Source organism: Cibotium barometz, chromosome 18 (assembly GCF_041138505.1).
Source record: "Cibotium barometz isolate CiBa-2024 chromosome 18, ASM4113850v1, whole genome shotgun sequence".
NCBI classification, from domain to species: domain Eukaryota; kingdom Viridiplantae; phylum Streptophyta; class Polypodiopsida; order Cyatheales; family Cibotiaceae; genus Cibotium; species Cibotium barometz.
Window position 1 is genome coordinate 39,617,769 of NC_141063.1, and position 26,889 is coordinate 39,644,657.

General features: G+C 45.1%; 4 protein-coding genes across 4 annotated transcripts in view; 3 read left to right on the forward strand and 1 right to left on the reverse strand.

Moving 5' to 3' along the window:
* LOC147629322 (uncharacterized) overlaps nt 1-26,889 on the forward strand; it is a 51,635-nt gene that overhangs the window by 851 nt on the left and 23,895 nt on the right. The gene's annotated exons all lie outside the window — the stretch shown is intronic.
* LOC147629323 (DNA repair and recombination protein RAD54-like) lies at nt 1,748-25,753 on the forward strand. Its single transcript, XM_086812570.1, has 6 exons — nt 1,748-2,961; nt 3,188-3,255; nt 24,889-25,014; nt 25,130-25,186; nt 25,258-25,344; nt 25,441-25,753. The coding sequence occupies exons 3-6, from the start codon at nt 24,919-24,921 to the stop codon at nt 25,561-25,563; spliced, it is 363 nt and encodes a 120-aa protein (XP_086668696.1). The 5' UTR covers nt 1,748-2,961; nt 3,188-3,255; nt 24,889-24,918; the 3' UTR covers nt 25,564-25,753.
* Nucleotides 3,837-8,550, forward strand: LOC147629324 (uncharacterized). The gene is made up of 5 exons (XM_086812897.1): nt 3,837-4,234; nt 4,356-4,644; nt 5,578-6,168; nt 6,253-8,052; nt 8,161-8,550. The coding sequence occupies exons 1-5, from the start codon at nt 3,837-3,839 to the stop codon at nt 8,527-8,529; spliced, it is 3,447 nt and encodes a 1,148-aa protein (XP_086669023.1). The 3' UTR covers nt 8,530-8,550.
* LOC147629325 (oryzain beta chain-like) lies at nt 16,991-17,494 on the reverse strand. Its single transcript, XM_086812898.1, has one exon. It carries the CDS (start codon nt 17,492-17,494, stop codon nt 16,991-16,993), a length of 504 nt encoding a protein of 167 aa, XP_086669024.1.

Below are 26,889 nucleotides of genomic sequence, written 5' to 3' on the forward strand. Positions count from 1 at the left end.
TGGCTTACAACTTCTTCTGATGTTAAATGGTTAGTCAACGGGATTCGTTCAACGTTCCATAGCTAAGCCTTATTTGTGAGTCTAGTTAAACTAATGATTGCAATTTCCGGCTTCGATCGGAATAGAGAGCAAGTTGATTAGTGTTCGGAGAGTTAAGAAGTAGGGTCAATGAAGCTACTCTCATATATTTTGAGTCACGAGTTGTGGGTTCAAGCCTATAGAGAGTACATAGATAAGAGAAGTATATTATGAGGGTTAAGTCTCAAAGGGATTGGGTCAAGAGTACATCATGTTAAGGAAATAGCTTGCATAATCTAAGTGGAACTAGAAGGATTGGAGGCTTGGCATGTTTTCTGCATTTTGCTGAATCAAGAAGGATTGGCTCTAGGGTGGATTAGCTCAAGTCAAAGACCATGCTAAGGACTATCTCATCAGATTTTAATAGAGTTAGAAACTTGCCTTGTTCGACTAGCACTTGAATGAGTAATTTAGTAGGAGTTTGAACAAGTCTAGTCTTAATGAAAGTTGTTTCGTTTAACGATATTAGGAAGCTTACCTTGTTACATCGTACATTGTTCACGACGAGAAGATGAGGTCCCTTCTTGGCTTGACGTAGTAGAGGGGGCTTAGAGTGAAGTTCATAGTGTCACCCTATAATCTGCTCGAAGGTGGTCCTCTTACTAGTAAATTTTGCACTAGCTGAAGACGTAAGAGGGCTTATCCTTAAGCGGATCCACCAAGGTGCAAGTCTATGAGTTAGCCGTCATGATTAGGGCATAAAGAGAGCTTACGTGGGTACTTTTTTCTAGGAAATGTTAAGTAGGAGGTGTAGAGCGGTGCTCCGTGAATGTCACTAGAAATATGAGTTAATGACATGCTAGTTCAAATCAAAATACGTCCCAAGAAAGGCACCATGTGAATAAAGAAAGAAGGTATATCGTAGATAGTCTATTCCTGTCAATGATAATTTTGGTCTTGTCTAGTGATTTAAAGGAAGAAGAGTGATTGCTTTCTAGTTAACCAGGCCCAGGGTCAATGTATGGTTGAGTGTAAATGTATGGTTTAGAGTCTAGTCATTTCCTTTGTATTTATAAACCATTGTGATTGACATCAATTGTAGTAGCCGAAATGTTTTGAATTTCCAAATTATGAAAAGAGGATGAAAAGTAGCCTCAGTAATCAAAAGTTGTTTCTAGTTCCATCTTTTATTGCTTAAATTCAAAGGGAGGTTTACATTCCCCTTTCCCGCTAAAGCAGAGTTCTTTTTTATTGGTTCCAGAGCTCTTAAAACAAAGGAGACTCTGGCCAAAATTTTCAAAATTTTTTATGGCGAGAATGACCTCTTGTGGATTCTCGTTGTTCTATGGCCTTAAGGCTAGTTATAGAGGATAGGGGATAAACAGTTGAAAAATTAAATTGATAAACTCTGGGTAGGAAAGCGGATGTCACAGGGGCTAGAATCATTCTCGGGGAGTTGCCCTCCGGGTCATGATTGCACCAATTCGCCGATGATTTAGGTTGTAAGAATGTAACAGGGCTGTAGATCTTATTGAGTGGAGCAAGGTCTCGTTCTTGAGGGTAGTCTCGAGATCGCAGAGTCATGCATGGAGATTAGTTCCTCGTCTTAGGGGACCGCCTAACGGTCGTGCCTTGCACCGCAAGGAAAACGGCGTTGGGGATCGATGGATTTATAGAGAGAAAGCTGCCACACAGTTACATTTTTATTTAAAGCTATAAACCCTGAAAAAGAGATGAGTATCTATGTAATATTTTTATAGAGGAAGTGAAGGCCCCAATATTGAAGATGAGAGAGGAAAACAGAAATAAGGATATAGAAGATTACATACTGCAGATATCAAGCAATAGAAAATTTTGACCTCAAAAGTAGTTTCATTACATTTCTCTTGTGGGCTGAAGTATCTCTATGCATGAGAGAAGATAGAGCATCGTGAGAGAGTTGCGCCTCCTCAGACCTACGCCTCCTAAGTTACAACCGTTTGAGTTTTAAAAAAATATTTGGAAAATAAAAAAATAGTTTATTCTATAGTAGCCACGTATCATTTCTTATGAAGCCCCTTCCTCTTTACTATATTTAAGTTGCGCCTTTTGGCCTGCCGAGGGAGGTCTTAGTGTTAGATTTTTTTTGGGTTTTTTGAGATGTCTATTTTTTATTGGCTGGCGGGAGTTTTCTTATTTGGTAGTACACGTTGGGGATCTCCCTCTTATCTCTCTCTTTCTCAACACCTGGAAAAGAGGGCACAACCCATGCCTCGCCTCCGTGTTTCTATTTGTAGGCCTGGCGCGTGCTTGATCTCTCTCTCTCTCTCTCTCTCTCTCTCTCTCTCTGCCTTGTAATTAGATGGAGGCAAAAGTAGCGATTAGGCCCGATACGAAGGGCTTCTTATGAGGTTCTATAGAGGAGGCAAGCTAGGTGAGGTTGTAAAAATTGATTGTTTTTGTGTGTGTAGATCACTCTACATCCACACCCATTTGTGTTATTATCATGCTAGTCTCGTGGTCTTGCCCAATGCCATCAAAACCAAGACATGATCTATCATCTATTATAATCATATAATTTTGTTTTGAATTGTCATTTTTGCTTGTTTAAATAGAGTCACAACATTGGATCATTTCAAATTATTACAGCTGTAGTATCTTATTTTAATGTGCATTCCTTGTGTAGCCAACGAAAAGATTTATGTATGTTGTCATTTTGGTTTTGCAACCTTGCCATCAAAACCAAGGCTTTGAATGGGGAGCACTTCTATAGGTGTAAGGATGGGGATTGGCTTCTAGAGTCTGCTTATGCCATCCTAGTAGATTTTTATGACCCTGGCAAAGTGGTCGGGAACTGCTCGTGGGTCAAGACACCAGGCGTCCCCCGCTACGCTGGAACTTGGTTTCTCTTCAATACTAAAGGAGACCATGTAGAATCCGGAGATCTCGCTAGCTTGGTGGCTGGTAATCATTAATTATGCATGAGCCATGCTTATTCAATTTTCTTCTAGATTCAATGATAATGATGGTAGGTTAATGTTGACGATTGTGCCGTTAGTCAATAGAATTATGATGCTTTTGCTGTGTATAGGATGAGGATCACATTAGTGGTAGCCTTGTATGCATATTTGGGCATGTGAATATGTCCTGAGTATGAATCATAATAACAATGGCATCGTGGCGCTTGCAGAAGGGTCAATGAAGGTGCATTTTGTGTGGATTTTTAGGTTTTGAGTCTCATTCTGTTGAGAAGAAGAGGTATTTATCTCGCACACTATTGTGCACAGCTTGTGTCTAGCCTAGAGGATGATAATTGATAGAACTCGATGATGAGAGGATATTGATGTTGACTATGGCATTTACATGACTGAAACGCCTTTGCTTATAAGTACTGAATGTCATGGTGCAAAGTTTCAACGCATACTTATTACTGAATGGCATGATTGTATAATTTATGATTTTTTATGCCTTTTTATAGTCATTTGTCTGCTGTTGATATTATGACATTTGATGCTGCTTTGATGTCATTGTGTTTTAATACTAATATGATGACACTTACCCACTTTTGGTGTCATCAGGTTTATTATGCTCGTGTATTGTGTGTGTGTTTGTGCGCGCGTGCATGTGCGTGCTTTATTTATCCCCCAAAATTTCAAGGTTTTCTCTCCTAGAAAATTTATTTTAAAAGGTAAATTTCAAAATTTGAAGGTGGGATTACACTAAACCTAGGTTTTTTTTTTTTGACGTTAATGTCTCTCTCTCTCTTACACACGTGTCGCTGGAAAAGCAACGCACACCTGCTCTTTAAAGGTGCCACAGTGCCAGTGCTTTTTCTTAACATGCCTCTCAGTGCCATGAAGAAGGAGAGGAATACTGGGCTGAAGTTGGATCCGAAGAATTGGCCCGGATTGCAGCATGACACCACCATTCGCGGCGGCAGAAAGTGGTGTTGCGGGGGCCAGTTATCTGCTGCAACAAATAGAGTTCTGTACTATGATAATGAGGGGGTCCTCTTGGTGGGTCCGCTCCCCTTCGAATTTGATTGGAGAAAAGAGACACCCCATGGAGAAGCCCTTTTTCTTGAGAGCAGGGCTACTACGGGCGGCTCCAGCTCCAGCTCCGGCTCCGGCTGTTGCTGTTTGGGGGCATCCAGTCTGGACTGCGCATTTGCAATATGCAAGATGGCAGAGCTGCCAATGCATAGTGCCAAACTTGAGCTTTTATCAAAGCAGCATGTGTAACCATGCCTCTGTTTGGAGAGGCTTCTGTGATCGATTCCTGTCCTGTTTCAAATCACATCCTTATGGTCGAATCATCATCCTTGATGAAAGCAAGCTATGCCTCTAGTCCATTATCAGGATAGATCATCCCTCACAGGAAGAAATTATGCGCTTACTCCATGGGCATCCGCTTGTGACATGCATCCGGTGTGAGGACCTGTCTAATCGCTTTTTGAACGGAGACGGGGTTTACAGGGGCACTTACAACATGCACCGCCTTCTGCGCTGCGTTGTGCTGCTGGGCTACACTTGCAGTGATTGGATCCTGTTCAATTCTTCATCCGGACCTGCTTTTGGGATGAATGGTTTCTTCAAGATCAGAAGATCAGATCAATCAGGAGTTGGGGAATTTGTCATGCTGCCGCAAGTACACCCTTGATCTTGTAGCTACTATTATGCCTGTTACGATTTGGTTTTGGTAAAAATCCTCTGTTTAATGATGGTGTGTGTATCTTGAAAAAATGCATATGTTTAGCAAGATGTCACCTTGTGACCCGCTCTGAGGAAAAAAGGGAAGAATGTTTTTGTCGATGCTGTAGATAGATGCATTACCCTTGCACACTGCAAAATCTTTCACGGGTTAATACCTTCTCACATATAATTTGTGAAGTCTCACAAGGTTGTATGCATGTATACATGTGTGTGTGTGTGTGTGTGTGAGAGAGAGAGAGAGAGAGAGAGAGAGAGAGAGAGAGAAACAAGGTGATGGAATGCCCTCAATTATGTATTTCAATACTGCTTTGTAATTATTCTTTGATATGAACTATGTTATTCCAATGAAAGTGTCTCCAATGATCGGACTCGCTATAGGAACGATATTTTTTTTTCTCATTCAAGGACCCTCCTCCGGCTATAGGACTGCAATGGGAGCTCCAGCTGGAGGCAGGGACTTGACAGGCTCGCATGTGGAGAGAGAGAGAGAGAGAGAGAGAGAGAGAGAGAGAGAGAGAGAGAGAGAGAGAGCATCCTTGCCATCGTGCAGAGGAGCTTTCCCTTGGGTCCAGCCTACCTTGACCATCTGAAATGAGACCCAAGCAGGGGTCACCCCTTCCTGGACTCACTTCTCCAATTAGTACTTTAATATACACTCTTAAAAGACAATAGCACAAGACAAACATATTTGGGTTTGATACTTTGTTTTTCATTGTGCATTGCTTATTGGAAATCTGCTGTCCACAAAGAGGAGCCTTCCATTACATCCCGACGTGATTCTACCTTACATGGGAGGCATAGCCATGCCTATGAAGGTAACATTACTTCTAGAGATGATCGTTACAAGCCTCATTCTTCATCTTTGCAGGTTTCTCATGGGCTTAGAGAGCACCGACATCCCCGTACTACTACTTTACCTGTTGAACTCTCCCGTGAAGAGCCATTTCTTCATGCTCCCATCTCCACACCCTCTCCGGATCATGCTTATGCTGCAAGAGATAGTGGTGGGGCTACACACATGCATGCAGGTACAGCACATGGTTCACGTCCACCTATGCCACCTATGTATGCAGGAGCATCTATGGATGCCAGGGCTGATCCACATGAACGTGGAATCAAGAGGAAGCATGCGGATTATGAGCATCATGTTCATAAGCAAAAGGAATTCAAAGCCGGGGACAAATCCGTCAAGTTCGAGACATATCATGGTGAGTTTGATGCTTCCAAGGCTATGTCATTTGTTTCCCAGTTTGACATTGCTTTTAGTGATGAGGATTTTTCAGAAAAGTCCAAGGTGAGGCATGCCAGCATGTTCTTGAAGGGCACGGCCGCTCATTGGTGGCTTGCAGAAAAGCTCTCAGGCACTCCCGTGGACACTTGGGCTGAATTCAAAACTAGATTCTATGTCCAATTCTTACCCCCTAATGCCAAGAAGAACATCTGCAAGAAGTGGGATTGGGTTAAGCAGAATGAAGGTGAGTCAGTTCATGCTTATGTATCCAAGTTTTGAAAAACACTCTTGGAAGTTTCCCCTATTATGCAGGTAAATGATGAGGAACGCAAGAGAAAGTTTGAATCAGGACTCCAACCGGTTTACCAATCGGGCTTGGAGTTGTACCCAAACCACACTCTACAACAGCTCATTTCAGCTGCTTTGGCCACCGAGCAATTGGAGCAAAAGCTGAAGCAAAACTATAGAGATGGACATGCTCAAAAGGGGAAGGACAAGGCTGTCCCAAATCTGCATAAGGGTGGACAGCCACCTAAAAGGGACTCCAATGAAGTTAAGGGAGCTCCAAAAGCTGAAAGTACCTCAGAGAAGAAGCGTCCCAACAAAAGGCCTAACTATGGACTTACTCTGGAACAAAGGGTGCAATATATACGTGACGGTAAGTGCTTTTCTTGTGGTAGTAAAGATCACATGGTCCGGCAATGCCCAAAGAAAGCAGGCAAAGAGGATGCAAAGGAAACCAAGGTTAATGTGCATATGGTGCCCGATGTACAAGGGGGGACAGCCCATGATGCTTTGGATAGGATGGTATGCAAGGCATGGGGACAGCTCAAAGATCAACCCGCATTATTTATGTTTGATGATTGTGCCACGGACAACTTCATATCATTGGAAATGGCTACAGCATTGGGCATTAGTGTGGGTGACATGGGACCGGAGATTGAGGCCAGAAGTGCATTTGTTGGCAAGAAAGTCAAGGTCACACCCCTTATTGGCAAGCTTCGGATGCATATTCAGGGATATTTGGACCATGAGAACTTCCTCATTGCACCATTAAATGGGTGTGATGTATTGCTTGGAAAGCCTTGGCACTCCCGTCTTGATCCTCGCAAGGCTTACAAGACCAACCGGATCACATTTATGCATAGGGGCAAAGAGCATGTTATTGATGCCGGTGTGGAAGGGAATTCTATCCCTATTGTATCCCACATACAAATAAATAAAGCCATGAGAAAGGGTCTTTGCTCGTACATGATTTTTGTTCGTGATAGAGTAGACCATGTTGATCATTCTCTTGATTCTCTCACATGTGATAGGCTGCAATTTTTGAAACAATATGAAAATTGCTTTACAGATTCACTTCCAGGGGAGCTACCACCACCACGGCCGGAGGATCATCGTATAGACCTTGTGCCTGGCAGTTCTCCACCAAATAGGCCGGCATACCGTGTGAGTGCATCACAGCAGGAGGAGATCATGAAGCAAGTCAATGAGCTCATGCAAAAAGGTTTGATCCGCCCTAGCTCTTCACCGTATTGCTCTCCCGTACTTCTAGTGCAGAAGAAGGATCTCTCTTATCGTATGTGTGTGGATTATCGGGCTCTAAATAAGCTAACCATCAAGAATAGGTTTCCTATTCCTCGCATTGATGATATTTTGGATAAATTGGATGGCTCGGCATATTTCAGCCGGATTGATTTGAAGAGTGGATATCATCAAGTACGGGTAGTACCAGAGGATGTGCATAAGACCGCTTTCAGGACAGCATTTGGTTTGTATGAGTATCTTGTTATGCCTTTCGGTCTTACAAATGCTCCTGCCACTTTTAACCGTATGATGGACAGGATTTTTAGAGATCATCGATCTTTCACTGGAGTTTTCTTCGATGACATCTTGGTTTATTCCAAGAGTGAAGAAGAGCACAGAAAGCATTTGGCCATAGTCTTTGAAGAACTCCGAAAGCATAGACTTCACATCAATGCTAAGAAGAGTGAGTTCTTCCTCTCCGAAATTCATTATCTTGGGCATATTGTTTCTCAAGATGGCATACGAATGGATCCCGCCAAGATTGAGGCTATCAAGAATTGGCCTGAACTCAAGTCAGTGCATGAGGTTCGTAGTTTTCTTGGGTTATGCTCATACTATAGACGATTCATATGGCATTTTGCTTCGATTGCTGCCCCTCTTCATCAGTTGACAAAGAAGAAAGTCCCCTTTCAGTGGACTTCATTGGAAAGCAAAGCTTTCTATTCACTAAAGGATGCAATCATATCTGGGCCCGTGTTGATCATTCCTGACTTGCACAAGCCATTCTTTGTGGAATGTGATGCATGTGGAGATTGTTTAGGTGCTGTCCTAAACCAGGAAGGACACCCCGTGGCATTTGAGAGCCGCCGTTTGCGTGATACGGAGCTTTCTTTGGGGATCTATGAGAAGGAGCTATTGGCAGTGGTTCATGCATTGACCATATGGAAGCACTATCTCCTGGGTGCAGAGTTTATGGTGAAGACCGACAACCAAAGCTTACGGTATTTTCTCACACAAACTAAGCTCTCAGAGAAGCATATGCGGATGGCAAATTTCCTCTGACTATTTGGAAGCTTTTCAGTTGCGGACAACTGTTTAGAAGACGGGGAGATGTCACCATTGAGCTATCTAATGGTCCTCTTATCTTCTTGTGTGAGCTTTGGGCTCTGGATGAGCATACTCCGTAGTGGTGCTCCATCGCTAGGACTGGCACGGCGTGATTCGTAGTGCCAGGGACGGGTGGATTGCACACGGTGTATGTTTCTGGATTACCACCGCTAGGACTGGCACGGCGTGATTCGTAGTGCCAGGGACGGGTGGATTGTACACTGTGTGTGTACCTGGAATTGACTTTCCGGTGGGCCTGTTTGTGCCCAGAAATGTCAAGTATTGTGCAAGTACATGAACGGAGATTATCCTTTAACAATGTTGCATTGTGCACTCATGTTTGCCTGCCTTTGAAATGTTTTCGCGTGAACTGGTTTCGTTTGCATGCCTGACATGTGTGTCTAGCTCAGGGGTCGGGGACGCCCTCCCGTGAGCCGTGGAATGCCTTGTCTTCTGACAGGTTTTGTGGCGTGTGAACAGGTGGGAAATCCTTATTTTAATAAGAGTTTTAAGTTATAAGCCTTATAACTTACAGGTTTCATACTTCATTAAAAGTAGGTGGACACTTTATAAGTGTGGGCACCCTCTTTTGGCCTGGGCACCCTTTTATAGCATGTGGGGTGGGGTTGGCCACCTACCCCACCTACCACACCCAATCCTTTGCATGGGAAGAAGGCGCCTCACTTCCAGCCCTCTCCCTTGCAAGTGGCCCAGGTTGTTTCACTCTCCCTACTGGCTGTACGGTGGCTCCAGAAGATTTTCATCGCGAAGAATGAGGAATTCTCCTGCTCTCCTATGTCTGGACTCCTCTTCCATTCACCGAGTCAACTCCGTGAGAGTGCCCCATCGCTAGGACTGGCACGGCGTGATCCGTAGTGCCAAGGACGGGTGGATTGCACGCGGAGTGTGACTCTGGAAGGTGCTATGGATGGGGCAGCCCTTGGTGACTGCAGACTCGGCATCAACAAACATATTTGGGTTTGATACTTTGTTTTTCATTGTGCATTGCTTATTGGAAATCTGGCCTTGGGCCCGTGTACTTGTAACAAATTCTCCCAAGTAATAATATCAATCCTTGGGGGGGGGCCGGCCGTTCCGGCCTCAGTGTGGTGTCATCTATCTATGCTCAGAGTTGTTAATTACTTTTTATTGCTATTTTGTCTTGTGCTATTGTCTTTTAAGAGTGTATATTAAAGTACTAATTGGAGAAGTGAGTCCTGGAAGGGGTGACCCCTGCTTGGGTCTCGTTTCACCATCATCCTCTTTCATTTACCATGTATGTTTCATGGTCTCATTTGCTTTGCTACATTATGCTGTGAAACTCATGACACAACTCATGTGCATGAATGTGTGGCTTAAATCTCCCATCATTTTGATGAAAGGAGCATACCAATGCACTCCACTCATAAAGGGCTTCAATCTCACACCATTTTGCCATGTCTCTTAAATAGTGTAAAACTGTGTAGGCTTACATTAAATGATCTCAAAACTCACATTCTAGTGGAAATAAATACATCAAGGCATAGGGCTTCACTTCCAATAGCCCTTATTGGGCTTCGCTTCCCAATAGCCCTAATGTAATTTTCAAGAACCTTTTTTTTTTTTGCAAAAAAAGGCAGCAGATTTATATTTCGAAATGGGTCTAGCCCTCAAAACATTACAAACCCAAGTGATCGTGGGCGGAGCCCTTAGTATATATCTATCCAGAAGTCTACCGGGCCAAGCCCATTTTACAAGATAAAAACTAATCCTATTGTGCATTATTGGGTTGGGTGAGTTTGATCATCTTCAAGGCCTCAGCCAGGTGTGTCCGCAGCTGGAACTCTTTGTTTTCCTGCTCTGCAATTTCAGCTTGAATGTCCTCCCACCAAGTCCTGTAAAAAACCTTATTTTCATTCATTATGGCCCTCGTCAGGTGCCCATTTTCCAGCATTGAATCTTCTTCAGCATGCTGCCCTATCCATGTTGTATGAGCTCTTCTCTGGAGCGCCTCTTTCTTGCAGCCGGTCTCAGACTGTAGCTGCAGTGGAGGGGGGACCCTTAAAAACAGCCGCGTTACGGTCCTTCCATATATACCAAAGGGAAACCCTCTGATGATATTCCAGAGTGAGGTGGGGACCCCATAGACTCCCCCACCAGCCAAGTTTTCCAATCTCTCTCCCTCTTCACCAAGGGGTGTAGGATCTGGCAATCACCGGTGCATTCGCAAGACAACTGAAGAAGAGGTGAGCGAGAGTTTCACACTATCTCTTACATCTTTGGCACGGGTCTTCTGCAATTCCTAGCTTCCTGGCTTTTTCTCCCGTCCATACGCCCTGATATATAATGAGCGACATCAAGCATGATACCTTGGGAGGGATATCCAAACTCCAATGGTTTTGGAATTTGAACTTCCGCTGTCTTCTGTCCAGAAGCAGACCCCATTTGTCGTTAAGTCTGCAGTGGATGGGAGGGGAGGGGGAGACCCTCCGGATGTGAGTGAGGGAGGACCCCCCTTCCCATCTGAAGGCCTTCCAGTTGAGATTACCATTGAACCCAACTCTCAAACTCTCCTTCTCCTGCCACAGAGAGATTTGGGCTAGAATGAGATTGCTATCCTGGGCAGAGAAGCTAGCTCTGATGCAATCCATTGAGAGCCACTGCAAGGTTGGGTCCGGTACTCGTATTTGAGCGATACATTCCATACATATGTACCTGTACGTACTGAACCATCAGTACCGAACAATCAGATCGATTTTTTGTTCGTCCTTTCATCCTTCCTCTTACTTACGTAGAAAACGTACAATACGTATGATAATCAAGTGATTGGAGTGCAATGTATTTTTTCTTGACTCTTTTCAATTCTAAATAATTTAAGTTTATCAAATTCTATATACACATGCATAATTTTTCTTTACTATAAAAAGTTATTGTCGTACTTTACGTACTTTTGCTCAGAGAACGTACCGTACTGCGTACCATACTCGTACCGCATTGTACATATCGTACGTATGGACTTACCTTGAGCCACTGCTGCCCAGAGATCTTTCCATCTTTTAAATCCCTTCATGTGCAGCCTGAGGGCCCTTTCTTCCTCCTCTGCATTGATCTGCTTGATTGAGACCAAAGGCCACCATGTGGAGTCTTCCGTAGCCAGGCATGCTGCTTCCTTCGATTGGAGGAGACACCCCAGATTTTCCTTTATTCTGTTCCAAGCTCCCTAGAGAGAGTTTATCAGCTGTGAACCCTTTGGTTTGAAGGAGTGTTTACTGTACAGTAAGGTGGGTAGTGGAAGCCCCTTCCACCTCTCGTCTATTTCTAGGGTAAACTTAGGGAGGTGTCTGCATAACAAGCGAGCCCATTCCTTCTCTGGACATTGGATGCTTTTCACAATCCATTTGGCAGCGAGCCGGTCGGCCATTTCTCTAAGGTCATGAATGCACCACCCTTATCTTTAGGTAGGGTGCAAACTTCCCACTTGACCTTGGGGAGCGCTTAAAGCTTTACCTTCCCAATCCCCTGACCACAGGAATTTCCTGCACATGGCTTCCAGTTGTTTGATGGCCGAGTCTGGGGGCCTCCAACAGAAAGGTAGAGCTACCGGTTGGCTTCCGGTTGTTTGATGGCTGAGTTTGGCAACAGAAAAGGTAGAACAGAGCTACCGGAGTGATAAAATGGTTTACTGTCACGTGACACATTCATATGTGGTCACATGGACATTAATCCCGCAGCCGAAAGCCATCAAATAATTCAGCCACGTCACCATTTCGCATTTTCATGTAATATCCAATTATGAGGTCGTGCATGAATGGCCGACTAGCAGATTGGAAAAATATATAAGTTCAGCGTGGGCTTCATTTGATGCATCTTGTGCCAACAGGTTGCATCAAATGAAGCCCACGTTGAACTTATATATTTTTCCAGTCTGCTAGTCGGCCATTCATGCACGACCTCATAATTGGATATTACATGAAAATGCGAAATTGTGACGTGGCTGAATTATTTGATGGCTTTCTGCTGCGGGATTAATGTCCATGTGACCACATATGAATGTGTCACGTGACATTTACCACCATTTTCTCTTCCCGGCAGGGATGTCTGCATACCTGTCCATCTCTTCAGCTTTTCTTCTAGTCTGCACAAGAGCCGCTGCCACCTCTGCTTCATGCCGACATTGAAGCCCATCGGTATACCAAGCAATCGGAAGATTCTTCCTTCCTCTATGAGGGTGCACCCTTGCTCCATCATCCATTGGGTGGAGGTTTCTGGAGAGCCCTTATTCCTATTTTGCTGTGGTTTATCTTGGAGCGGGAGGCGTTGCAGAATGTCTCCAGGCATTCCCAGCAGGTTATGAGGGATTTCTCCTCATTCTTTACCACTGCATTCGTATCATTAGCGAACTGCTGCATACACATCTCCTCTCTCCCTCCCAGGGAGGGCAATACCTGCAATCTTCCCTTGGCTAATCTCATGCTTAACCAGAGTGTTAAGCCCATCCACTGAGATGGCAAACAGTGGAGCTAAGGGGCAGCTGAGATGTATGCCCGATCAAGCCTTGCCTTCCTGCAGAGTTCTGCCAAACTGTAATTCTGCCATGTAAAGTCTCCGCTCTCTCCACCATCAAATACGACCAGATTTTGCTGAAGGGAGGACCAGGCTGCTTTCTCTGACACTCTTATGACACTGCCCTTTTGGAGGAATCTGTCTTCCATGTCCTCTACCATGTTAAAATCCCCAATTAAAATTACTGGCCCCTCCAGTTGTAGAGATTCCCACAGCTGGGTTCTCTCCTGAACAGAACCGCCTGCATAGATCGAGATGAGGGAGTAGGGGAAAGGGTCGTCCATCCTCCAGCTTTCTTCTCCATCCACTTCTGCAATGGGGAATGATGATTTTTCTTTATACCCCCAGCACTGCTCCTCCTTTTCCTCTTGAATGAGTGGTTGAGAACCATATGTGCTTGTCTGAAATCAAACACGACCAGTTTTTGATGAAGGGAGGACCAGGCTGCTTTCTCTGACCTCTTATGACACTGCCCTTTTGGAGGAATCTGTCTTCGATGTCCTCTACCATGTTAAAATCCCCAATTAAAATTACTGGCCCCTCCAGTTGGTGTAGAGATTCCCACAGCTGGGTTCTCTCTTGAACAGAACCGCCTGCATAGATCGAGATGAGGGAGTAGGGGAAAGGGTCATCCATCCTCCAGCTTTCTTCTCCATCCAGTAGCACTTCTGCAATGGGGAATGATGATTTTTTTAAAAACCCCCAGCACTGCTCCTCCTTTTCCTCTTGAATGAGTGGTTGAGAACCATATGTGCTTGTCTGAAATTCTTTCAAGCCTTTGGAACAGGTCATCACCTGTCACTTTAACCTCCTGCAGGCAAATGTAGTCCAAGGAGGAGAGTTGAGGATGTAACCAGGACTTTACGGCTTCCACCTTAAGGGGGTCTGTGAGACCCTTGTTGTTCATGGAGAGGATTTTCATCGGTTTCTTGTTGTTTTGCGCCCCTGGCTTGTGGGGCAACCTCTCCACTTCAGTATGAGGGCGCTTGTTGTCATTCTGGGTATCCATCGGGGTCGTGTAGGGAGTCTGCTCTTGAGCAATCTCCTTGCCCTTGGTGGAGATCTGTGGTGACTCGCTAAGGCATGCATCAAGATTATTGATCTGAATCTCCAGGGTGGCTTTTTCCTGCTGTGACAGGTCTGAGGGTTCACTGGGGGCTCGGGTTCTTGATCTTGGGACGTCGAAGATTCTCCTTGCTCGTTTGTTTCTTCTTCAAGCCCAGCAAGCAGGGCATATCTATTCGCCTTCTGCCCTCTTTTCTTGGCCTGCGGTGGTTTTCTGGGATTGGGTTGCTGTTCTGCACCTTACCTTGGGAGCCTCAGGTTGAGGCTCTGCATGCACCTCCGCTTGGGGGGTTTTTTCCGCTGCTTGGCCTGTTTTGTGCGCCCTGCTTGGTAGTGCCTTCAGTTGGTGAGCCCACAGTGGAAGCATGCAATCGGGAGATGCTTGTAAACCACCGGTTGCATGAAAGACGAGCCATCATCTAACCCGATGTTGATCTTCTCTGGCATCTCTCCTTCCAGATCTACCTCTACGAGGATCTGCGGGTGTCAACGGGGGTTAAAAGACTGAGCAGGGCGAACGCCTAAGGCCTTACGAAGAGGGCTCACAATACTCTTCAGAAAGGGCTGATACTGCAGGGGGAGGCTGGGGAGTTCTATCCAGACAGGGTAGAGGGTTTTGCAGGGGTGAAGTCCGGCGACCACCTGAAGAGGTAAAGGGGGGAGTTGCGTATCGTCCACTAGAAATATGTAGTGTTTTTTGGGCAGCACCTGGGTGAGGAAGACCTCGACCCGAAGGGGGTCCCAATAGTTTCTCATCCAGGCCTTCAGAATCTCCATGGGAGGACGGGGGCCAAAGAGGAGCCCAACAACAGCGCGGGAGCTGAAGTCCTCTTCTGTTTTCCTAATAAGAGATGCAGGTAAAATCACAGAGGGGGAAGGGTTTACCTTGGAGACGACTGCTATCGCCATTCGCAGCAGTAGGTTTGCTTTGGTCGAGGAGAAGGACCTCGGTATCGGCACCCCTATTTCCCATGGCAGTTTGCTGAGGAATTTCCATATGCATGTCTGCTCCCTGGAGGTCAGGTCACCTTTCTTTGGACCCCTCGTGCTGTCTGAGAAGATCTTCTAGGAATTGGAGTCTTCGCTCCTTTTCCAAAGAGAAGGGCTGATACAGGGGAGGCAGGGAGGACGGCGTTGCGAACAGGCTTAAAGTGTGGGAGGGGCCCTTTCCCCACGCGCTGGAGGGGGACGGGGCTTTGACAAGCAAGACGGACTCCGTACTCCCACTCCAAGTTGTATTAATTCCACAGAGAGGGGAGGAGAGCAGCGTGTCGAAAGGAGAGCTGATGGGGGGGGGGAGGGAGAGTGAGTGAGGATGGGACATTAGGGCGCATGGGCCGAGGAGCTCAGTGTTGATGGGCAAGGGCAGAGTGCGCACGTAGAGGTAGGGTTAGGGTTTGGGGCACGTGCAGGATGTGACCCATTCATCTTCGCTGATAATGCAAAACTTTTGTTTTTTTACAAGAAAAATGCCATGCATAGCCTTCCAAGGATAATTTTCACACTACTCTCCTCATCCCGGAGAACAATGTGAATTTGTGTTTTGAGGATTAGTGCAAATATGTGATTTTTCCCTTTTTGAATTCACTGATACTTCACAAGGACCTGTAAAACACATGTCTTGCACCAAGAGCTATTCCACTCTGGGTTTTTAACCTTTTCTAGTCAACACCCTCAGGCTTTCTTGAAACATTTGCTGTGCAACAAGAACTCGACCGTGGGTAACTTTGTCAGAATAGGATAGTTCAAGTCCTTGGACCCACCTAGTGATGATTGAATTCTGTCCAACATAAGACCAGAACAGTGTTGCAATAGTTATGGTGACTAGTGCTAATTTGTCCATTTTTGACCTATTTTGAGAACTAGGATCTTGAACGGTCGCATGCATACCTTACCCAGACATGACCCCTGTTTTAGATAGCCCTCCACTTGCTTCACACCAACCTCATGATGAATAGTGAAAGTTATGGGGATTAGTGAGAATCTGTAATTTTTACATTTTGACCCATTTGGAGTTTAACTAGTCTCCTTATTTAAAATGGCTCGTCTCCTACGTGGCTAAGGTAGAGATTTGCTCTACATGTAGATGCTGAGCTAAAATAATAGCACATTAATAGATTGGCTCTCTTCAGGCCAAAATTCATAAGTTTCCTGCTGCCAAACTGCTTGTATAGGTGCATCCTCTCTGCCCCCTCTCACCCTGCCAGATGCCTATGCACAATGGTCAAAGCACAAGCATCTAGAGCTACATGCCCATGGAAATCAATGCAAAGGTGTGCATGTAAAAGGACTGCATTTTCTTTTAAAGACTCCTTTGGAATGCTGGAAGAAATTGGTTATCCACAAGGCGACATAATAGGCTTGTGGAGGTATGGAAACCTTATGAATTGGGGCAAGCTAATCCATGTTTGTGTCCATGGTCCATCTTAAGGCTTAAGCTGCAGCATAGTAAATCTGCAAAGGGTAAATCTCATCAATGGGCAAGCCAATGAGGAAAAATCAGCAATGGTGACGCTGATGGAGGGAAAATTCAGCATTATATCAAGGTTGAAAATGCTTAAAAGAGAGTAAATTTCAACAAGGGAATCATATTTAATTAACATCATGAAAATTAAACACACACAGACAATTAGGATGCGGAGGAGACCAGAGACTTCTTGAGAAACCCCACCGATAATAGGCACACCACTTTGTTTTCTCGACAGTCTTAAGCACATATAACAAAGAAACTTCAGGCACCAAGTAAGCCTTTTATATGGTCCAAGGCCACAATGTCCAGCATCTACACAAATGATGTTTGTTGATACATTTAGGTTCTCACCACCAAAGGCATGAGAATAAAATCACCAATGCCAGATGGATCACGCTTTGGAACAAAGCAAAAGCCTCTAGAACCATATCTCCAGCCATATGAGTTCAAGACAATCCAGTTGTCTCTTGTGTATCCAGCAACAAGAACAACGCAATGTTGGAGGTTTGGGCTGTACCGGCCCCTATAGACCCCATTTCCATCCAAACCTTCGGCTGCCAGCCCACACTTGACGCCCGTGATGACCGGAGACCTAGTGAGATAGTCTTCGATGGCTTGTTGGGGCACATCATCATCTCTCAAGATTGAGTCGATGTGTAGCAGCCTTGGCTTCATCCGTTTGTCGTCAAGGAAGATATCTGTACAAGGCCTATCACCATCGGGCTTGTATGCCACATATTCCCTTGCCGTGCACACTCCATTCTCCTCCACAAACTTAAGGCAATCAAAAGGATCGCCACCACTACACCCTTTTCCTTTATGGAAACCGAGGAGCTCTTCCATCCTTGTTCAAATTCTTGTTGGCAACTTTGGACACCCTGTCATGGCCCTGTGAAAATGGAACAGCACAAGTGTGGGCATGGTGGTTGCAGAGTCAGAATATTGAATGATTCACATGGGGGGTGCCCGGACAGAGTTAAAGATGTGTGGACATCCCTAGGTGTGAAGGGGGGAACTAGAACATTAAACTTTTAATGTTTATTAAAGTTGCCCCTAGGCCTTAGTGGCCCTAGGGAACTTTTAAAGTTTGGGGGGCCCTAGGATTTTTATGGGGAGGAGGCCACTCCACTTTTGGAGTGAGTGCTTCTCTCTCCTCCCCCTCTCTCTAGCTTTTGGGGAAGAGAGTCGTGGAGGCTTGTGGGTGTACATGCGTGGAAAAGCTGAGAAGGAGGAGGCGGCTGCTGAAGACTGTTTTGCTGCTGTTTTCTCTGTGCAAACCAGCCGTACAGCCTTGTACGGATAGGCTGCAGGTTTCCTCTTGGTCCACGCTACACTCAGGAACTGTTGCGGGTCTATCTCCCTACTGGACAGGCTGCGCACAGACTCTGTACAGGCTGTGCAGACAAGTACACAGCAAGTACAACACTGTACGACTGCCGTACAGTGTATGGACAGTCACGTACAGCAAGTACTGCTGCAGGCGGCGTTGGACAGGTGCTGGACAGATCTGGCTGCGCAGATTCAGGCGAGCACAGGTGCAGACAGCAGGCGGCGTGTGCAAGTACAACTCCTGGCACGTATCCCGAGGTGGTACAGACGGGTACGGGGCTGTTTTTCAGATCTGTACTTTCAAAGACAGCATAGAAGTGAACACAAGGAGGAGGGTACAGACAAGTACGTGCATGCAAGTGAAGCAGGGTTGTGGAAACAAGTGCCTGCAAGTACAGATTGGTACCGTTGCTTCCTCCAGTGCTGATTCACGAGCTGATTTTGGTAAGCTCCTCATCTGTTCATCTATCTCTCTTTCCACTGCTTGATGTCTGTTGCAGATACGAGTTATCTGGCCCCTTGTGAGAGGAGGGGTATGGCAGATTGACAAGGGTTGAGACAGAGTTTGGACAGTACATGTATGTATGAGCTGAGATGTTGTATCATGCACTTGAGTTATGCCAGATGTATGCTCATGGCTGCCCTGCTTAGTGGTCTTGGCTGATCAGAGGGAGGCACAGTGTGTTATTTGGAGACACAGATCTGTGTGCATAGATCCTCTGTGCTAAGAAGGATTGTGGGCCGTCAGATTGGACATACAGGTGTAATCTCTTGGCTGATTTTTGTTGTACTCAGCCATTCATATTTTTGGAATTGAATAAAGAAATACCGCAAGGGACGCCAAGCTTTGGGGCCAACAGGTGTCGCCTTGTTTTCAGATTTGGGCATTCTAGCTCCAATCTGTTTTGTTTTCATATCTAGACTACAAGTGGACGGGTGACTGCTAGTCTACCGCACTCTGGTTTCTATCAGAGGCCGGTTCCAAGGTTTCGTTGCAGCATGCTTATGTTGCAAACTCTCTGAGTTCCTTCTATGGACAGCCACCTATTCCTCAGCAGAATATGCATCCAGGTTATTTTGGTGGTGGCTCGGTGTTCCAATCTATGACTGGGGGTTACCTCAAGGAGGCATGGGTATGTACGGGCCTTTTGGAGCCAATTTTCAGCCTGGCATGCAGGGGAATAGTGGTATGCAGTCCGGTATGCAAGGAAATATGTTTGGAGGCATGCAACCTGGGATGCAAGGCAATATGTTTGGTGGTATGCAGCCAGGTATGCATAATGGAATGTTTGGAAACATGGCTGGTATGTATGGTATGCCTGGTGTGGGAATGGGAAATGTTGAACCAATGATGGGCATGAATGTTGGGGGCAGCAATCTTGCGAAGCCACTTCCATATGATAATCTAACGCCTATGGGAAAGGCGAAGGATTACAAGGAAGGGGGAGCTGCAGTGAAGTTTGACACATTCAGTGGGGCCAAGGATAAATTGAAAGCACTTACCTTTTTACAGCAGTTTGATGCTACTTTTTCTGGTGGGAATTACACAGAGTCCTCTAAGGTGAGGAAAGCTGCCACTTTTCTCAAGGGCAATGCTTTGCAGTGGTGGTCTACTCTTCTTTTGCAGGGCATAGCACCCACCACATGGGTCCAATTTAAACAGGTTTTCTCTTCCGTATGGCTCACATCTACATTTGAGGTGGATGTTATGACCGCATGGCACAAGTTGGATGCTTCAAAGTGTGATAGTTTGGAGGATTATAACAAGAAGTTTTGGGAAGCTTTACTCCCAGTGACTTCTTATGGTGCGGTGCCATTATCTGAGCAGGTAGAGAAGAATTGTTGTGGGCTGCCCAAAGAGGTACGAGATTATTGTATAAAGACAAGAGTAACGAACATGTCACAGATGATTGAAAATGCTATGACAGCTAATGCGTTACTCACAGGAGGTTCATCTGGGTTTAAAGGCAGTAAGAAATTGAGCAAGAAAGCTGAAAAATTTGGGCATGCTTCTCGTGATGCTAAAGGGTCTTCAGAGACAAGTATAAGAAGTTGCCAATGCCTAAGAGGACTTCTGAGGAAAGACAGGCTTTGATAGATGCTTAAAAGTGTTTTTACTGTACTGAAGAGGGGCATATGTCATTCAATTGTCCCAAAAGAAAGTCCCAAAAGGACTCTGACAATAAAGGAGAGCCCAAGCCAAAGAAACAAAAACCTTCTGCAGGCTTAGTTCCTGATCTTGTGGGGGAACAGCCAGGTGGTGAAGCCACAGAGTTGTGCAGGGCATGGGGCAAAGTGAGAGATCAGAATGCCTTGATCTTCTTTGACACAGGTGCTAGAGCCAACTTCATTTCACCAGATTTGGCTGGCCAATTGGGGATTCGCGCAGAGGAGATGGGGCCGTTACATGAGGCTAATATGGCTTGTCCAGGGTATGCAGAACCCGTTACTCCTATCATTGGGAAGCTTCGGCTTCATTTGTAGGGTTATGTGGACAATGAAGAGTTCTTCATCATGCCTTTGGATGGCTGTGATGTTTTGTTGGGGATGCCATGGTGCCACAGAGTATCTGCGGTGGTGGATACTTACAATAGGCAAATCACTCTGACTCATAGAGGGAAAGAACATGTATTGGATGTAAAACTCAAAGGGGAATCTGTTCCTATTGTATCCGCTTCGGCGATTTCATGAGTAATGAAAAAGCATCTTTCCGCGTACTTGATTTATGTAAAGGATGCACGGGATGATGAGTCTAAGTCTAATTTGTCTATGTTAGATAAGGACAGGACTGATTTCTTATGTGGGTTTCAAGATTGTTTTTCCGAGTCATTGCCAGGAGAACTTCCTCCTGAGAGGCCAGAAGATCATGCCATTGATCTGATTCCTGGTAGTACTCCACCGAATAGACCGCCGTACCGTATTAGTGCAGCCCAACAGGAAGAGATTATGAGTCAGGTGTAGGAGCTTTTGAATAAAGGGTTGATACAGCCTAGCTCATCACCCTTTTGCTCACCTGTGCTCTTAGTGCAGAAGAAGGATGGTTCTTGGCGCATGTGTATTGATTACAGGGCGCTGAACAAGAATACCATCAAGAATTGATTCCCCATACCGAGGATGGATGACATCTTGGACCGCTTACAGGGCTCCACAGTTTTTAGTCGTATTGACTTGAAAAGCAGGTATCATCAGATACGCATTAGACCTGAGGATGTGCATAAGACAGCATTCCGAACCACGTTTGGGTTGTATGAGTTCTTGGTTATGCCCTTTGGTTTAACGAATGCACCTGCCACATTTAACAGAATGATGGACAGGATTTTCAGGCCTCATAGAGAGTTTGTGGGCACATTCTTTGATGATATGATTGTGCATTCACAAACTGAGGAAGAGCATAGAAGGCATTTGGCCATTGTGTTTGTAGAACTCAGAAACCATAGGTTGGTGGTTAATGGCAAGAAGAGTGAGTTCTTTTTGCAGGAGATACATTTCTTGGGGCACATTGTGTCTGTGCATGGAGTCGGTATGGATCCAGCAAAGGTGGAAGCAATACTTAATTGGCCAGCTTTGAGGACCGTGCATGATGTACGCAGTTTTTTAGGATTGTGTTTCTATTACAGGCGGTACATACGTCACTTTGCTGAAATTGCTTCGTATCTTCCTTTGGTGGAGTTTGCATATAACAACACTGTACATAGCTCGACAGGCAAGGCGCCTTTTGAGATTGTAGAAGGAGGGGAGAAGGTACCACCCATTTTGCATACAAAGGATAAGATCTTTGAGGCTGATCAGTATGTGGAGAGCTTGGATGAAGCTTATCGGAGAGTTAAGTTGGCGCTCCAGAAAACTCAGCAGAAGCAAAAGAAAGCCGCAGACTGTCACAGACGTAATTTACAGTTTGCATTGGGTGATTGGGTTCTTTTGCGCTTTGAAAAGGCTAGACTCAAGAAGAAGAAGGGTAAAGAGCGCTTATTCCCGAAGTTGAGCATGCGATATTATGGGCCTTTTCAGGTTTTGGAAAAGATTGGTGAGGTAACCTATCGTTTGAAGTTACCAGATCACTGGAGGATTCACAATGCTTTTCACATGAGTCTTCTTAGACCTTTCCGTGGGGATGTGCCTGAGGATGTATCAGATGAGGCTCAGCCGGAAGTTGAGGAACTTGATGAGGTTTTGATTCCAGAGCAGATACTGGCACATAAAGAAAGGAAGGTACGAGGTAAAGTTTCTAGTCGCTATCTTGTGAAGTTCAAGAACTATTCACCGATAGATGCGAAGTGGATAGAGGAAGGTGACTTAACAGATTCACCTCAGGTTTTGCAGCTTTATCTCGATGCCTTTGAGTTAGAGCCGACTCTTGTTGTGGCTCATTCAGGTTCAGCAGAGCATGGATCTGGAGCATTACCTAATGCTCAAGAGGGGAGGTAGCATCCCACTCCCTTGATACAGACAGGCTCATATGACATCTAGAGGTCGCTTGGTGCAGTTTTTATCTCACCCGAAGGTACTGAGGTTGACAGTACATCTGTTTATGGGACTTCTATGATATATGTGTACTAGTCACATGAGATTTTTGTGGATATGTATGGTTCACAGTGGTATACAACTTGGACTATTACTATGCCATTGGTTTGCAGTGAATGTTGATACATGTGTATGGCTTAGAGAGATTGGGACGTTGATCTTGCCATATTGTATATTTCACTTTGGATATTTTGATGCATCACCAGAATGCAATCGAGGACGCTTGCCATTTTTCAAGAGGGGGGTATGTCATGGCCCTGTGAAAATGGAACAGCACAAGTGTGGGCATGGTGGTTGCAGAGTCAGAATATTGAATGATTCACATGGGGGGTGCCCGGACAGAGTTAAAGATGTGTGGACATCCCTAGGTGTGAAGGGGGGAACTAGAACATTAAACTTTTAATGTTTATTAAAGTTGCCCCTAGGCCTTAGTGGCCGTAGGGAACTTTTAAAGTTTGGGGGACCCTAGGATTTTTATGGGGAGGAGGCCACTCCACTTTTGGAGTGAGTGCTTCTCTCTCCTCCCCCTCTCTCTAGCTTTTGGGGAAGAGAGTCGTGGAGGCTTGTGGGTGTACATGCGTGGAAAAGCTGAGGAGGAGGAGGTGACTGCTGAAGACCGTTTTGCTGCTGTTTTCTCTGTGCAAACCAGCCGTACAGCCTTGTACGGACAGGCTGCAGGTTTCCTCTTGGTCCACGCTACACTCAGGAACTGCTGCGGGTCTATCTCCCTGCTGGACAGGCTGCGCATAGACTCTGTACAGGCTGTGCAGACAAGTACACAGCAAGTACAACACTGTACGACTGCCGTACAGTGTATGGACAGTCAGGTACAGCGAGTACTGCTGCAGGCGGCGTTGGACAGGTGCTGGACAGATTTGGCTGTGCAGATTCAGGCGAGCACAGGTGCAGACAGCAGGCGGCTTGTGCAAGTACAACTCCTGGCTCGTATCCCGAGGTGGTACAGACGGGTACGGGGCTGTTTTTCAGATCTGTACTTTCAACGACAGCATAGAAGTGAACACAAGGAGGAGGGTACAGACAAGTACGTGCATGCAAGTGAAGCAGGGTTGTGGAAACAAGTGCCTGCAAGTACAGATTGGTACCGTTGCTTCCTCCGGTGCTGATTCACGAGCTGATTTTGGTAAGCTCCTCATCTGTTCATCTATCTCTCTTTCCACTGCTTGATGTCTGTTGCAGATATGAGTTATCTGGCCCCTTGTGAGAGGAGGGGTATGGCAGATTGACAAGGGTTGAGACAGAGTTTGGACAGTACATGTGTGTATGAGCTGAGATGTTGTATCATGCACTTGAGTTATGCCAGATGTATGCTCATGGCTACCCTGCTTAGTGGTCTTGGCTGATTAGAGGGAGGCACAGTGTGTTATTTGGAGACACAGATCTGTGTGCATAGATCCTCTGTGCTAAGAAGGATTGTGGGCCGTCAGATTGGACATACAGGTGTAATCTCTTGGCTGATTTTTGTTTTACTCAGCCATTCATATTTTTGGAATTGAATAAAGAAATACCGCAAGGGGCGCGAAGCTTTGGGGCCAACAGGTGTCGCCTTGTTTTCAGATTTGGGCATTCTAGCTCCAATCTGTTTTGTTTTCATATCCACAGTACAAGTGGACGGGTGACTGCTAGTCTACCGCACTCTGGTTTCTATCAGAGGCCGGCTCTTTTTTCGATTCTTTTGTGTTGCAATAATCATGGGTGGCTGGCTTCTTGCGCACCTGGAGTGAGCAGCAGATCTTCTTTACAATGAGGTCTGGCCCATTGGGAATACATGACTCCACGATGGCCCGTTCTACCCCCTTTGATTGTACATAACTTGTTGGGCATCAGCCCTTTCTAGTGTGGTTGGGCGCACTTGTATCTCTTGGTGCCGTAAGCACACGTATGTATTGGGATTTCTAGTAATATAATCAGCTCTGTTTCTTTGGTAAAAAAATAATCATGGGTGGCTTGTAAGAGGTGCTCTAGTAGTTTGCACCCACAATGCTTGTGTTTTTTCCTCCAAAAAAAGTAGCTTCAACATAGCATTTGCCATCTGGTTCCATACATGTCTTCAAAAGACAATTTGACTTTGCCACATGTCATCCGGGTCTAGAAACTCTTCGCATAATACTTGCAGGCTTGGAAGGGTTTCCATAAAGGCTGATGATACTAGCTTGAACTTGAGAAAGTAAGAGTTTTCGTTTTTGACAATGACATGAAAATTTTTAGCTTTACATAGTTTATATGCAACTAGCCGAAATTTTGTGTGCTTTTTCAGTAATTTGTTGACTTACCTATTAGTGTCATATTGAGAAGGAAACTGCAATACCAGCTGCAATTTACTTGCTTGGTAAAAAAACATTCAAATCTGTCTAATATTGTCTATGCAGGTGTTAATTTTATCATATGAAACTTTCAGAATGCATGCAAAGAAGTTGCAGCAGGCAGGCAGTTGCGATTTGCTTGTATTTGATGAAGCTCACAGACTGAAGAACGATCAGACATGCACCAACAAAGTATCAGATTTATTATGTTCAGTATAACTTACCAAAGTTTTCTCAAAATTAAGTGTAGACTTTCTTAATCACCCTACAATCCCCTATTGGTATCTTATTGCAACTTTTGAAGCAGGCTTTAGCGGGTCTTCGATGTCAAAGACGTGTGCTGTTATCTGGTACACCCATGCAGGTGAATTTTGGCTTTTATCTTCTCAAGGAGATTGAATCAGTACATGTACACTAACTATAAACTGTGTACAGAATGATATGGAAGAATTTTTTGCAATGGTCAATTTTACAAATCCAGGGATTCTTCGCGATGCAGCTACATTTCGACAATACTTCGAGGTTGTTACTTAAACATGACCATTGGCACACCCAACTTGTACGCTCATTATGTTCAAGCATTAGGAAGGAGATCAGCTCACTTTGAGTTTTATACAGGCTCCGATTCTCAATGGGCGTGAACCAAGTGCAAGTAAAATGGACAGGGTCAAGGGGGCAGAGCGATCTGTTGAGCTTAGCGAAAAAGTTAACCCGGTAGCATGTGTGCTGCACTTCGATTGAAAAGCTTTTACTTTTTGAGAGAAACAGGTTGCTGACTGCTTGTTCTCTTGCAACGCAAAAACACAGTTCATATTACGACGAACAAATACTTTGCTGTCAAACCATTTACCTCCAAAGGTATTCAACATTTCTTCAATTCAACTCTGCCAGACTGCCTCTATCCCTGTCCCTTACACACACACACACACACTCTAATCACCAGGTCTATCAAGGTCAGCTTGGCAACAAACCAGGATCAGCTTATTGGCAAAGAAAAAATATTTCTAGAGGTGGGATTAATGCATTTGCTCCCTCTACTTCTGGAAAACTTCGTCTTCAAGGATCAACACATACAAATGCGACAGTAAGGTTTCAAGTTGTTGTTAGCACATTTTTACTACATTATTTTTCTGCATACAAAGCGTACATGTACATGTGGTTGTCTGACACCTAGGCTTAATTGTCTTTCGGAATTTTGTGGTGCATTTGATAACCTAATGTGCCGTTTTTATGGGCTTCAATATGAGCAAGCAAAGTGCTTCTAATGTTTGGATAACTTTTGTGCTCTACTAGGTCATGAAGGATTGCAAAGGACTGAAACTGAGGAAAGAGAATTGGCCAATTTTTTAAAAAAAAAACGACTTCTCTCTTCGGGCAAAACTTCATATGGTACCAAAGGCACTTCAGTTGATCCGCCATTACCACATCATCAAGTGGTAGATTGGAGGGGACAAGATGTTTTTCCGCAGCCTGTTTTTAACCAAGACACATGTGGAAGTTGTTGGGTCGCTGTGTGAGCTTGGCTTGTGTTGCTGCAGTACATAAGATTGCAAAAGGGGGAAAACCGGAAGCTTTGTCAGTTCAATATGTGTTGGACCACTGTGAAAGAGGGTGTGGAACCGGCCTCTGATAGAAACTAGAGTACGGTAGACTAGCAGTCACCCGTCCACTTGTAGTCTAGATATGAAAACAAAACAGATTGGAGCTAGAATGCCCAAATCTGAAAACAAGGCGACACCTGTTGGCCCCAAAGCTTGGCGCCCCTTGCGGTATTTCTTTATTCAATTCCAAAAATATGAATGGCTGAGTACAACAAAAATCAGCCAAGAGATTACACTTATATGTCCAATCTGACGGCCCACAATCCTTCTTAGCACAGAGGATCTATGCACACAGATCTGTGTCTCCAAATAACACACTGTGCCTCCCTCTGATCAGCCAAGACCACTAAGCAGGGCAACCATGAGCATACATCTGGCATAACTCAAGTGCATGATACAACATCTCAGCTCATACATACATGTACTGAAACCGGCCTGTACTACTGACTGGGCGGTAGATCTTCTT

Excerpts from the sequence above, each read along its gene's own strand:
- LOC147629324 (XM_086812897.1), top strand. The coding sequence starts at position 3,837 with ATGCCTCTCAGTGCCATGAAGAAGGAGAGGAATACTGGGCTGAAGTTG. Across the intron at positions 6,169-6,252 it reads TCTGCAAGAAGTGGGATTGG|GTAAATGATGAGGAACGCAA; the intron begins GTTAAGCAGAAT and ends CCTATTATGCAG. Across the intron at positions 8,053-8,160 it reads AACTCAAGTCAGTGCATGAG|TGGACTTCATTGGAAAGCAA; the intron begins GTTCGTAGTTTT and ends GTCCCCTTTCAG.
- LOC147629325 (XM_086812898.1), bottom strand. The coding sequence starts at position 17,494 with ATGGAAGAGCTCCTCGGTTTCCATAAAGGAAAAGGGTGTAGTGGTGGC.
- LOC147629323 (XM_086812570.1), top strand. The coding sequence starts at position 24,919 with ATGCATGCAAAGAAGTTGCAGCAGGCAGGCAGTTGCGATTTGCTTGTA. Across the intron at positions 25,015-25,129 it reads ATCAGACATGCACCAACAAA|GCTTTAGCGGGTCTTCGATG; the intron begins GTATCAGATTTA and ends CTTTTGAAGCAG. Across the intron at positions 25,345-25,440 it reads CATTTCGACAATACTTCGAG|GCTCCGATTCTCAATGGGCG; the intron begins GTTGTTACTTAA and ends AGTTTTATACAG.